Below are 13,495 nucleotides of genomic sequence, written 5' to 3' on the forward strand. Positions count from 1 at the left end.
GACCCCAATGACGCCCAACAAGCTTTGGTGAAATTACACTGGGCAAAAAGATGAGCTACTATTTCCAGCCTTTGTAAGATGCAGAGTTCACGTGTGTATGAAGCAAGGATTATGGTTTTGCGTCTGAGCGGATCCCTAGTGCTTAACCTATCTTGAATCAGAAGCCAAAAGAAGACCTTGTGTTTGGCATTTGGATCTCCAAATCCATCTGAAAGCTGGATGGACTACCTTGTGCCCAATAATCATCTTGTACGCTTTGGTTGCGTCATAAGCAGTGTTACCATAAATGTATGACCATTGATCATTTCCATCATCCCGTGATGAATTTTGAATTCTATCTTGTAGAACTTGAAGTTGCTGGTGTGCTTGTGTGGAGAGAGGGAGATGGAAGTTGTGAATGAATGTTGTTCTGCTTACAGCTGCTTTGACTGTGATGAACTTGTCATTACCAAAGAGAAGAGTTCTGGGTATGCCAAAGAGGGGGCAAGCTCTTTCCAAAGGTCAGACCAGAACAGGACAGAGGAGCTCTCTGAGACAAATTCACACAGCATCAAGTGCTTGAGTTGTGTACTGTAAAGATAGTAGCATACTAGCATGTCAACGAGGTCACAGACGCAGATGTCAGAGGGACACTAGTCAGTAGTCACCTAAACTCAAGTTCATAAAAGAACTAAACAAATTAGCTCTGCACGTCTGCGTGTCGGGATGATCCACACTGTTGATGTTTGAATGTCTCATTACACTTGGCCACATAATTACTTGATTAACATGGCTGCTTTTCGCCGACGATCAATAAGGGCATCCATAGTAGTGATCCGATTCGTCGAGGAGGGAGACAGAGACACGCAAGTAAAATGGTTGAGTCGATTCATGCACCGAAAGTTGTGTGGATCCCACGAAAAGGATAAAAAAAAAAAAGGCACAACTCTTCCCTACGGCCTGGCATTCGTCCACCGCCTCCCTTCCTCCGTCTTCCTCCGCTGCCGTTTTTTTAATCTCTATTGAGTCGATACATAAATATGGATCGGATCTTCTCTCTCCTCCGATGAATCGGACTTCTCCAGTAATGATGAGTCGCTTTGAGCATGCCACCTAGGTCCATGCACCGGCCACTGGAGAAGCCTTAACTGAGATGATTGATCATGAATACCATTTCCTTTAGAACTTGTATAATCCTTTAGGCTTTAGACAAGCAACTGTCTGATCAATATGAACAGCTATATGTCCACCCTAGTTAATTGACAGCAAATCAAGTTACACCAAACCTCCGGCACCAGCACCATTTTTGTGGAGAGAGGAGAGCTCACACTCCTTGTCATGGTCATCCTGTTCGTCTGCCATCTCCAATGGCTTCATGGTGTAGAAACGGAAGCAGATGATGTAGTAGCCAAGGTTAAGCACCATGAGGCAGGTGACGAGCCAATAGTAGCTATCGATCCTGCCCCGGTTGATGTTGTCCTGAAGCCAATCGCCTCGGCTCCGCGTGGCGCGCTGCACCGCCGTGACGAGCACCGTGCCAAGGTAGTGGCCGATGGAGCTGGCGAGCCAGAAGAGCGCGGCGGCCGTGCTGCGCATGCTCTCGGGCGCTTGGTCGTACAAAAACTCCATGTGCCCCACCGACGAGAAGGCGCCGGCGACGCCGTGTATGGCGAACTGCGGCACCAGCCAGAACACGCTGAGCGGGATGACGGCGGCCGGGTCGTCCAGGAACCCATGGTCGGCCGCGACGCCGCGGCGCTTGGTCTCGACGAGCGCGGCCGCGCCGACGCCGAGGATGGAGATGGCCAGCCCGATGCCCATGCGCTGGAAGTAGGTGATCCCGGACGACAGGCCCGTGACGCGGCGCGCCAGGGGCACGAACGCGCGGTCGTAGAGCGCCAGGCTGACGAGCATGGCCGTGGTCCCGAAGATGGACATGCTCGCCGGCGGGATCTCGAAGCGCCGGGTGACGTGGCGGTCCATGGTGCGCGCCTGCATGATGGTGAAGGAGCCGTTGTGCGAGCCGGCGGTGGCGAGCATGATGCCGGCAGACCAGATGGGCAGCAAGCGGATGATGGACTTGAGCTCCTCCACGCGGTGCACCGTCGACAGACGCCATAGGTCCGGCTCCCCGGAGTCGGAGATGTCGCCCGGCGTCACTATTGCTGCCCGGTCCAAGAACCTGAATTCAATACGTTAGTGTATTGTTTGTGCGAGAGCTTCCATAAAAACCATAAGAGCTAGCACAGCAGTGAGAAATGTTAAAGCAGCTCGCACTCTTCCTTAAAAACCTATGGTTGCATTGCCCTGCTTTGCACTGATGATGTAACCGCCACAAAAAGTTGCCGACACGAGTAGTACCATTCAAGCACACAGGCATCGATGCAAAACTCAAATGAATGGACTTACGTGAGCTGGTTGGTATGCAGTAGCCTGCCGTTGGTGGAGATGAGCGCGTCGAGCTCCTTATCCTGGTACAGTATGCCGGCGTCCTCCGGCATGGCGATCTTGCGCTTCTTGAACGCGGCGGCGGCGACCTGCGCGAGCCGCGTGAACGGGCTGCCCCCGGGCTTGAGCCGGACGTACAGCGGGTACCCGACCACGAACACTACGATGGAGACGAACATTGCGACGGCCGGGATCCCGAACCCCCACCCCCACCCCACGTTGTCCTGGATGTACACCACCACCGTGACCGCCAGCAGCGCAGCGATCCCCATGGTGAAGAAGTAGAGGTTGAAGTAGCGCCGCTTCCGCTCCGCCACTGCCCTGGCGGCCTCGGCGCTGCTGCCCTGCTTGTGCTGCTGCTCTTGGACCTCAGGCTCATGGTCGAACTGGTCGGTGCCGAATGCCACGACGCTGGGCCGGAGCCCGCCGGAGCCGATGGACGTGCACAGCAGGGAGAGGTACAGCACGCCGAGCTGCCACCCGGAGGCGCGGCGGCACGGCGCGTTGGCGCCGGGAGCGGGGGAGGAGCACGGCGCGGGGCGCAGCGAAGGGAGGAGCGCGGACACGACGAGGCCTAGCATGCCGAGCTGGTAGAAGACGGAGCCGGCGATGATGGTCCAGAAGCGGCCGGCGAAGGAGTCGGCGGCGAGCGCGCCGAGGATGGGCGTGAGGCTGGACGTGCCGCCGAAGTTGGTGAGCAGGTTGGACGCGTCCACCAGCGGCAGGTGCAGCTGCTGCGTCAGGTACGTGATCATGTTGGCGCCGAAGCCGGCCGTGGCGAAACGGTCGCAGATGTCGTTCCCTGCAACGGAGAAGCAAGCCATTAGAACATCTCGACGCGCCAAGAACTGCACGATCGTTGTTCAGGATCCTCAGGTGGCAAATGTTACATGTACTATGCTGCTGGCCTACTCACCAAGTATGAATGGCATGGTCCTGAAGCCCCCCTTCTTCTTCTTCCTCTGCTCTCCATCTCCGCTCCTACCCACCGCCGTGGAAGCCATGGCTGCGCCTGCCGGGAGCTCGCTCCTTGCTATGCTCACTATTCACCAAGTGAGGTGTGTGGTGCTCAAGCAGAACTGGCCGCGCAACAGTGGGCTATGGCCCTCACATGCCCCTTACTGCATGTGATGTGAGTATGTTGGTATGGAACCACATATTCATCACATACACGCCGACCTGGTATATATAAACTAGAGATGTGGTAGTAATGCATCAAAGATCAAACCCTCTCCGCACAACCAAGCTGGTTTTTACAGCCACAACACTGAGCAAGCACCTCAGGCCTGTCGCGGCAGTGAATGCCGGCACCGAACCGTAAACGCTGCGGCGCCATCAACAACCGTGCTGGGAAAACCAAGCAGACTGTACGCCGCCAGATGGGGGACGCGCGGCCGCTAGTTGCCGTCTGCATCTGCGCGGAGTGGGGGCCGTGCCACGGGCTCACGGGAAGGCTGGTGGTGCAGGACGGCCGGTCGGTGCTGTTCGGCGCTGCAGCTAGGCTGTGTGAGCCGCGGACGCCCACAGCACAACAGCTCACGGCTGTGGTACCACCTCTACGCGCGGCTGCGGTGCCCATGCATGCCTGCTGAACACTTCCAAGTGCAAGATGCGATGGATCGGCAACTTTTGCCAGTCCACAGGAACCTCAAGCCGGACCGGGACAGAGATATCTTGCAGTCGTAACGTGACCTTTTCGTGCCATTCTATCCAGAGCCGAAGCGCATGCAGGCTGGGGATACCAGCCCGCACCGAGACCGCTGTTCCGAACAAACAACACCAGTGCGCTGACAGGCAACAATCAAACCGCCGGATAGGACGAGCACAAAAGTTGTGTACAGTACAGCAACTTCAATGATCGATGGTTCTGCAGGTCGCGTCAAGGCCATGAAACTGATAATTGAAACAAGGAACAGCTTGAGGCACCAATAGGTCCTTGTCGATTTCGGACAGAATCGGAAGTATCTTCTTCACTCTTTCAACCTGATGCCAAAACACAAACCCGTTAGAATAAGCGTTGCTGACTTGCCGTGGAAAGATCCTTGAACTTGAGCCGTGCGGTTTGCCGACTCAACCTGATGCTGCGAAAAGGAAAGAATGGGAGTAAACTTAGTTGCTCGTAGTAGGCGCACACTGATTGGAAGGGCAGCGCTTAGATTTCCACATGTACTGACATTACTAACGCTGTCAGCAGGACGGAACAAAAGGATTAGAAGAAGATGGTAAATCGCCGGAGTATGACAACATTGACTGATGCAGAATCAATCTTTCTGAAAGAAACTATGTCTTCGAGTTCCAGACTTCCAGTTGCCATAGCCAAGTATATAATAGGATCTTGGCCGCTGCAAGATCGGGACGGGCACCGGGACCTTCCCGCTTGTTCGCTTCCGGCACGGCCGCTCGCTCGTGGCAGATTCGGCGCGCGGGGCTCGTCTGGCGTTTTCCCACGGTGCTGCGGTTCCGGCCAGGGCCAGGAAGAGGAGGGCAGCGTTGTTGCGCCAAGCGTGGAGAGGGCGCCGCCGGGGAGTTTCGGCCGTGCGGTCCGTGTGCTCGGCGTGGATCGTGCTGCGAGCGCTCGTCTCTGGTCCGTCGTGTCCCACGCTCTGCCGAAATCTTGTTGCTAGTCCTATCGCTAGCAACACAGACGTGGGAGTGGGATAGGGCAATCACAGCGTTATCAGCTAGTTCACGGGCTCACCGCCCGCGTCCAGGCGATTTGCTTCCTTGCTCCTGGAGCCAGCTGCACGCGAGTTGGATGAGACGTGTATTTCTGAGCCAACTTCAGGCGAATGAGATTTCTTGATCCGAACTTGAAATTTAAAGGGTGGATACGCGCACTGTTGAATTGCGTAGTGACTATCCAGTTCTAAGATACAGTAATAAGTAGTTCCTATTGTGGAACCGGAGAAACTGGATAACTAGTTGACTGTTGTGCTCTGCCAGTCTCTAGCTCTGGAAACCACACACAATTATATAGCCCCACATGGGCCAACCTATGGTGCTTCGTGCCCTGATACTAGGCTCTTCTAAATTCAGGAAAACTCTTTTCAATGACAACCTACATTCTTAATGGTCCTTTTACCCACCCCAAAAAATTCCAATAAAACTGCAATGAAACCAATTGCAGAGTATGGATGATCAAGATAAATAGAAAAATGAATAGTTAGACAAATCAGCATGGGGGTACAAACCAATATGGATACAAGTAAACATATTTCAGTGTAAATGATTTCTTTTCATTTTTTTAAGAATTTCAGGGATTGTCCCATAGTCCATTAGCATAACTATCAGGACTGTTACAGCCAGGCACGTCATCTGTACGACTGTGCCTGTGCACAATGCATCGGCTTTTAAAACAAAGCACTAAAGCAGCCACAGCCGCGAAACAAGTTCTGAGAAATAGCAAGACATCTAGAAGGCATCATACTGGAGCAATGAGAAACAGAAAAGACATCAATGGTTGCTTCCATCAGAAACCGAAAGCCAAGTTCTCTATCTAGGGGTGTGTAAAGGATTTCGATACTTAGCTATTTCCTGAAATTTTCTTTCTCAAGTTTTAATAAACTAACTCTCAAGTTCTGAACTCGGGATACAATAAGTTTGTGAAGTTACATCTGCTTAAGTCGACCCATGGTCTGTAGCAGACCAGCAGTAGTCTGATCTTGTGCTAATTCTAATACCACCGAGTAACTCTAACTTCAGCTATTTGCCACTGAATAACTCAATCTTCCACAAATGCAGCTAACTTTTCAAAACATGTCACTATTTCTCATTTCCATCTTCCCCACTACTGTGACTCTGTGAGGACGTATATGAACTAGTAACTTTTTTCTAAACGAATATGAACTAATACTCATTGTGTATAAATTGTAAGCTGTTGAACAGCCAAGAGCTACTAAGCCTGAGTGCTTGACTCACCCATCAGTGCAATAAATTTGTCAAATTAGACAGAAATGCGACGTATTTGCTACTCATTGTAGTAATATTTGCTGCAATTCAAAAAAATTTTTGCTGAGTTCACAAGAATATGTAGCTTGTTCTGTAGCATTTCCACTAACTGAATGTCAAATCATGATCTTCAATATTATCTATCAGCTAATGGTGCAGAAAAATCATATAATTTGCTTGATGTAATGGTTTGTGTTGCTATAAACCAATGCTACACCTAAATTTAGGACCATCCATATAAAGAGTTAGCAGCAATCATGAAATTTGATGTTTATTTTTTGCTTTACTGGTCGGGGGAAACTGAAAATAGTAAGATATAGCCATAGGACATTCAAAGACTTCATACAAGAACTTAGCATCAATTCTTACAATTCATACCTTGTGCCTAGGCAAGCTTCTACATCAGATCCAGGAGCAATCTTTCACACAACAAAAAGTTCCAAAATGATCAAGGTTCACCATCACACCACCTTAGTCACTGTCATTGTCAATAAAACCAAAATAAACTTCATATTGGATTGACTCAACAACCTCCAATGCTTGAAAGGTTAGTAATGTACAGGATAGTAGGATGTTTATTTGCCCATAGATGCAGACATCAGAGGAGGCACTAGCCACTAGTCAGGTTTGGGACAACCCACACTGCATTTGGACAAAGATACCATGCATAAACATCAGTGAAGTAGATACAATTCGGCCTCAGGCCAGGGAACTCATCAGGGTGTACACATGCTGAGTGGTTCAGCCCTAAGAAAACCACATGTCCTTGCAGCGCTTTTGCTGGCCGTAGCTCCACCATTCTGTGCCCATGAGGAATAATCTTGCCAATCTGAATCCTTACGCCTGGGGGTACTTGTCCAAATTCCGTGCCATCGTTGCCCTGACTTGCAGCAGGTCTCCCCAGGGTGTTGACACCAGGTGCCTGGAAAGCAGCTTGACATCATCGGCAACACAGCCTAGTGTTCCTATCACCTCAACATTTGGCCCTGAGAGGTCCCAACATTCGACCACTCCATGCACTGTCACCGTGTAGACTCTGCCATCATGGTGGATGATATCAGAGTACTCATCGTATTGGTGAAATTTTGCTGTGAAGTGCTGCCCGCCTTCGAAGATGTCGCGGGTGACTTCGTAGACGTTCTCCTCGCCCATGGTCGAGGCTTGCCGCCATTCACTGTCACCTGCCTTGGCGAAGGACAGAGAGCGCCTGTGGCAGTGGATAATAGCGGCGGTGTAGGCGGCACCGCCTGTGCCGGTCGATGACGGCGCGCTGGATAAGATGGCCTTCTGGTAGAAGCAGCTGCCGAAGGACTCGGCATCGAAGCCGGAGTACTCGTCGTGGACGTATGCCACGACGCCGCCGTCGTCGCTGCCGTAGCCGGGGAGGACGCACTCGAAGTCGGTGACCGGAGGGAGCGGGATGAAGTTGGCCGCTGCCGACGGCCGGGCGAAAGGGTTGTAGAGCACGAGGTTGGAGCGCTCGTCGGAGGCGACGATCCAGCCGTGGGAGGCGCCGCAGCAGCGGAGGGAGCGGCCGCCGGGGAAGGGCGCGGTGGGGAAGGAGGCGTTCCCCGCGCCGAGGAGGCAGCGCAGCGTGGCGCTCGTGGGGCCCCCACACATATGGGTGTCGTCCGGCTCCCAGGAGAAGAGACAAGGGGTGCGGGCGAGCGGGACGCCGGCGGCGGCGGCCACAGCGGCACGCCACGCCGCGCAGACGCCGGCGTACGCGAGGGCGGAAGGGGCGTCCAGGCGGCTCAGGACGGCGATGAGGAGGTCCCTCGGGAGGCTTGACCAATCGGGGCTCCCGGATGGATCTGACATTGGATTGGAGCCACCACTCGAACAGAGACTGGGTTCGTCACTGAAGACGAGTCGATTCGGGTGGGTTCGTCACTGATGGAGGAGTTTGATCGCAGAAGGGGAGGAGGCAGCAGCTAGATGAGGGAGGATGCTGGCCGTAACATTCTACGGGTGCCGCGGTGAGAACGGAGACCATTCGGCTGTGGGGAACTGCCGAACTGTAGGATCCGGAATCCGGTCGGTCCCGGGGGGGAACGGAGTACGGACGGAGAAGGGAGGGGGCTGCTATGACGTCGAAGAAACAGCCCAGGAGAAGCCCATATCACTCACAAACGATTATATACACAGCCCACTAACGGATTCATCTTTGTGTCATGCCACTAACCCTCAACTGCTGGTTCTTATCTATCTGTACATGGAAAACAATTGAAAACACTTCCCACCAAGACTTACACCCCCTACCCTCGTTAAAGACCAGCCAAATTCCTCAAAAAGTTTGACAGTGGAGGGAGGAGACGGAAAAAATGGAGGAAGGAAAATGATTCTGCCAATTCACCGTGTTTTTTCACCACGGCCGTGATCAACTCCAAGAGTACCTAAAAAATTCTTTCCCAAAATTATGTATTGGGGGTTTTTCTAAAAAAGATTTCCCCCAAAAACATATCAATCTACAGCAAATCGCTAATAAATTGCCCCCAATATTTCAAAACAGGCCACGTCATCGTATTGGACCCATCAGAAGAGACGCGCGGGCGTGTGGGATTAGGATTTGGGGAGAAACGCCAACGCTAAAATATACGCGGTGGCAGGCTGTTTTTTAGCGTCGCTAAAAAATTAGGGAAGATTTAGATAGACTGTTGGAGTTCGTTTTTTCTCCTTTTCTCCTAAAAATATTAAAATTAAGATTAGCAGCCTTTTGAAGTTGCTCCCGCCCATCCTACCCGCCCCCATCAATCACGTCGGCACACCATTCCTTTCCTTGCACGAGCGCCGGGCGCCAGCCCCCTGATTCCTCTCCTTTCCGTCCACGAATGAGCGCCGCCTACTGATCCACCTTCCCGATCTCATATCCTCCTCGTCCCCTCCGATCCTATCCCATCTCCAACTGCGGCGGAAGCAGCCGTGGCTCCCTTGGCGGCGCAGCCCCGTTCCCTCCAATCTCTTTCGTCTATCGCCACCGCCAGACCACGCCGGCATGCCGCCCCTCCTCGCGGTAAGCTCCTCCACCTTCATCTCGCGGCACGAGCAGCAGTGACATCCATCCCAGTCTCACCGCCTGCTATCCGCCTTCCTTCCACTAATCTCTCATTTTTCGTCCTATCATCGATCCTCTCGGGTGGCTTCCTCCGCGCACACTGCCATGCACCAATGCTGACGCCATGCACGCTCTCATCCGCCAATGCAGTTGTTGGCAGCGCTGTGGTGAGTGGTGACTGACGAGTGGTGAGGCATCGATGCTATGAATTGTGGAGAAGTGTGCATCAGAGGTATGTGTTGCCGTTGTCTTGACTATGCTTGGAGAGGAGTTCGATCATAGGGCTAGCAGTAGCAGGTCAATGTGCATCAAATTCAATTGAGCGATGTGCTTGTTTTGATTTTTGGGTGATGAATGCTGTTCCTGTTAGTGAGCCAATGTCTGATTGTTTGTCTGGTTAGATGCATGTGCTTGTTTTGATCTTTGGGTGATGAATGTTGTAGTTTCTTAGTGAGCCGATGTCTGATCGTTTGTCTGGTTAGATGATAAAAGTTTTGCACTCTATCTGCTCAGAGCTTACAATTAATAATTTGTGTCGCTGTTGGGAATATAAATTGTGTACGATGTTTATCTTTACTGGTTCATGAAGCTTTGCAACTCGAATGATGTAGGAGTGGCATCGGCAGAAGCTCGTTCTGGTCGTGTGCAGGTTGCTCCATGGGGGAAAACATCAGTAGGTGATTGAGCTCGTCCTGCTTCTTTGATTGAAGCTCCCCAAAATCTCAGATCTTTAAAGTTCAGTACGATATGAATATAAAATCTCTCCAGGCTAGGAACAGAAATGGTTTTAAGGTATTAACAATACAATTTTGGCCTATTTTTTATGTGAATCTTATATCAATCCTGTCTGAATGCAAGCTATGCAAATTTTAGGTGTCTTAATGATAGTTTACAATCAGACACAGACAACTCTTTACAAAAGAATCCATGTATAAGGCAAGGAAGCAAATCTGAACAGGAGGGAGAGGGTATGTAGTGCCTACATGCATTTACATCACGTTGTCTGTTGTGATCGCAAATAATCTAGCTCAATACAGTTGATTCGGTTTTTCATGCTTTTACCTAGAAAAGTACCAATTGTAAAGGGTTGAGCCAATTTTGTGAACTGTCTCTGGATTTTAGTTCCAACATAGCAATTCAATAGGACAATGTGTATGTGTTGAGTATCTTGTCCTGTAGTATAGGACACTACTAAAAAAAATTAGTTTCAGTTTAAATCTCACCAGAATTTATTTTCACTTGACCAAGTGAGGCAACATTTCTGATAAATTACAGCCTCGAGCACAAGGGAGAGGGAAGTTACATGATGTACGTGAACACAACGGGCCATGAGATCTATGCATTTGTGAATGGGAAGCATGTCGGTCAGTAGTATGCTCCTGCATAATCGATCCTAATCTTGTCACCTGATGCTCGTGAATCTTTAAGACAATTGAGCTGTTCTACCTACTATGTGCAGTTAGAACGGAAATGGGATCCTGGAGCCATGGCAGAATGTACAATAGTAATTGCCATGTTAATGTTATCGACGATGAAATTTTTAAGATCAGAAAATGACTATTTTAATAGTAGTATGTTGTTTGCTTGTATTATATAGAGCATGCCTTGTGAATGGGATGTATAACGAAGCTGTTAAATGACCGACTGGCTCCTCACTTGCTTGAGGCCCTTTTGCTCTATATTGGAAATTCGATTTGTGAATTATGTTACGTTAACATGGACTAGATACTCCTTCCGCCCCAAATTACTATTCGTTTTGGCTTTTCTAGATACATCACTTTTGCTATGTATCTTGATATAAATAAATATATATATGGTGTGTATTTAGAAAAGCTAAAATGATTTGTAATTTGGGATGGAGGAGTATGAAAGAATATGTTACTGATTATTTTCCTTTTGATTTTGTTTTATTTGCAGCATTTTTAGCAAACAATAACTTACCTTTCCATTTTTGTGAAAATACATGTGATGTTTGAGCTGTTCTCACGATGCAATCTATTTACTGGGAATGGCCTGTGTTTGTGAACAAACATGTGCAGTTTGACGTATCATATTAGATGGATTTAATTTCTTTTTGGGTTAAAAACATGCATAAATTGGACAATATGTAACTGATTGCCTCTATATTTAGGAAATAAATAAAAACAAGAAATAAATTAATTAATAGTTGATCAATTGAGCATCCATACGAGTCAATTGATTGTAGGGTTTCTTTAATTTAATTAATAATTGATTGGCTCTACAATTTCACTAGATTTTTTAAAATATAAGTAGGTGTTTACTGCAAATCATTATTTAAGTGTTTACTCCAATTAATGATTTTAGGTGTTTACTGCAAATCATTATTTAAGTGGACATCACATCCAAGCCGAAATAAAGCAACACGTAGTATGTCGACGTCGACCTAACAGCTGACACCTGAGCGGTGGAATGGCGCGAACATCACAAATAGACGAGCAATATGGACACGTGCGGAATATAGCTTGTTCGTCTTGCACTTCAGTGGCGGGAGATGAAGCTCTTGATGGCGTCGATGAGCTCCCGCGCCCGCTCCCCGGTGACGGGGTCCATGTCGACGGCGTACTTGTTGAGGTAGAAGGAGTGGCTCATGCCTCGGTTGATGAGCACCTCCACCTCCTTGCCGGCGGCGCGCAGCGCGTCGCAGTACTCGAGGTTGGTGTCGCGGATGAGGTCGTTCTCGGCCACGGACACCAGCAGCGGCGGCAGCGGCACGGACTCCAGCGGCGGCGCCTGCGAGCCCATGGGGCACGTGAACGGGTGGTCCTTGGTCGCGCCCTCCGGCAGCGCGTAGGCGAGGAATTTGTCCAGCATGTCCAGCGTGAAGAACACCGAGTCCGCCTTCGCCTCCAGCTCCGACCGGCTCCGCGCGGCGCGCACGAACCCGGGGTGGATCGGGATGCCGCCGGTGACACGGAGGGGCGCCCAGTCGGCCGCGTCGCCCCGGCCCACCTCGGCGGCGACGAGGTGGACGAGGTTGCCGCCGGAGCTGTCCCCGATGAGGAACACCCGGGACACGTCGGCCGCCTCGCGGAGGAGCGCGGCCGCCGGGTCGTCGAGGGCGCTGCCGTCCTCGGACAGCACGATGGAGCGGAGCCTGCGTAGCGCGGCGACGCCCGCGTCGATGTGCGCGGGCATGCGCCGCTCGGGCGCGAGCGGGAGCTCGACGGCGACCACTACGGCGGGCACCACGCACGCGAGGCGCGCGTAGAAGTGGTGGTACATGAGCCAGGACGGGTGGGAGATGCAGAAGCCGCCGCCGTGGAGCTGCAGGATGACGGGCAGGCGGCGAGCGCCGCCGCCGTCCTCGGAGCCCTTGGCCACCTCCGGGAGGTACACGCGCAGGTTGGGCTCCCCGGGGAGGTCGTGCAGCGTGTGCCCGTCGCGGGGCGCGGCGTACGGAGCCACGGGCTCCATCAGCGGGAGGGCCTCGGGCGGGCCGGTCCAGGTGCGGTCGACGCTGCCGTCGTCGAACACGCGCAGCCAGCCGGACACCTCGTCCACCACCTTGCGGCCATCCACCGCTCGCACCTGCTGCGGCGGCGCCTGCTGCTGCTGCTGGCAATTGGCAGGGGCCATTTCCTTCGCCGCTGCAGGTGGTGCGACGTGCACTGGGGCAGGCCGGCTAAGTTCTCGGGGGTGTTGTGTGAGAACGGCACGACGCGCGCGGTGGTGATGGTTGGCTTGCACAGAGGGACGCCGGGAGCTGAGGCTTTATAGGCAGCGCGCGAGCTAGCACTCGGGACCGGGAGGGGCCGGGAGACGGGGCAAGATGCAAAACTCACGATTCATCTCACCGTTGATTAAAAATGAATGATTCGGGTTCCCATGCAGCCAGGTGTACAAATGAAATATCTTGCTCGAGACCGATCTACCTGAGCGGAAGTTTCAGAGTGATTGGAGGGGGATTTCCGGAGCAGAACTCCGGATGGCGACGTCGGAGTGCCGAGGCGCGAGACGACGGGGTAGCAGGTAAAGGCTAGGGAAATTCGTGTGCCGTGTGGACCTGTGTGTGAAGGAACGAAACCAGACTGGGAGTCCGTCATC

At 51.8% G+C, this 13,495-nt stretch overlaps 2 protein-coding genes and 1 pseudogene across 2 annotated transcripts; all 3 read right to left on the reverse strand.

Moving 5' to 3' along the window:
* Positions 1 to 530: 530 nt before the first annotated feature.
* LOC101781178 (protein NRT1/ PTR FAMILY 3.1) lies at positions 531 to 3,746 on the reverse strand. The gene is made up of 3 exons (XM_004962041.4): positions 3,344 to 3,746; positions 2,389 to 3,229; positions 531 to 2,161 (listed from the first exon to the last, which is right to left on the reverse strand). Exons 1-3 carry the CDS (start codon positions 3,429 to 3,431, stop codon positions 1,255 to 1,257), a joined length of 1,836 nt encoding a protein of 611 aa, XP_004962098.1. The 5' UTR covers positions 3,432 to 3,746; the 3' UTR covers positions 531 to 1,254.
* A 3,120-nt stretch (positions 3,747 to 6,866) lies between these two features.
* LOC101781573 lies at positions 6,867 to 8,407 on the reverse strand (annotated as a pseudogene).
* A 3,300-nt stretch (positions 8,408 to 11,707) lies between these two features.
* On the reverse strand, positions 11,708 to 13,154 carry LOC101781983 (probable carboxylesterase 17). The gene has a single exon (XM_004962043.3). The coding sequence runs from the start codon at positions 13,025 to 13,027 to the stop codon at positions 11,930 to 11,932; it is 1,098 nt and encodes a 365-aa protein (XP_004962100.1). The 5' UTR covers positions 13,028 to 13,154; the 3' UTR covers positions 11,708 to 11,929.
* Positions 13,155 to 13,495: the final 341 nt, after the last annotated feature.

Source organism: Setaria italica, chromosome III (assembly GCF_000263155.2).
Source record: "Setaria italica strain Yugu1 chromosome III, Setaria_italica_v2.0, whole genome shotgun sequence".
Lineage (NCBI taxonomy): Eukaryota > Viridiplantae > Streptophyta > Magnoliopsida > Poales > Poaceae > Setaria > Setaria italica.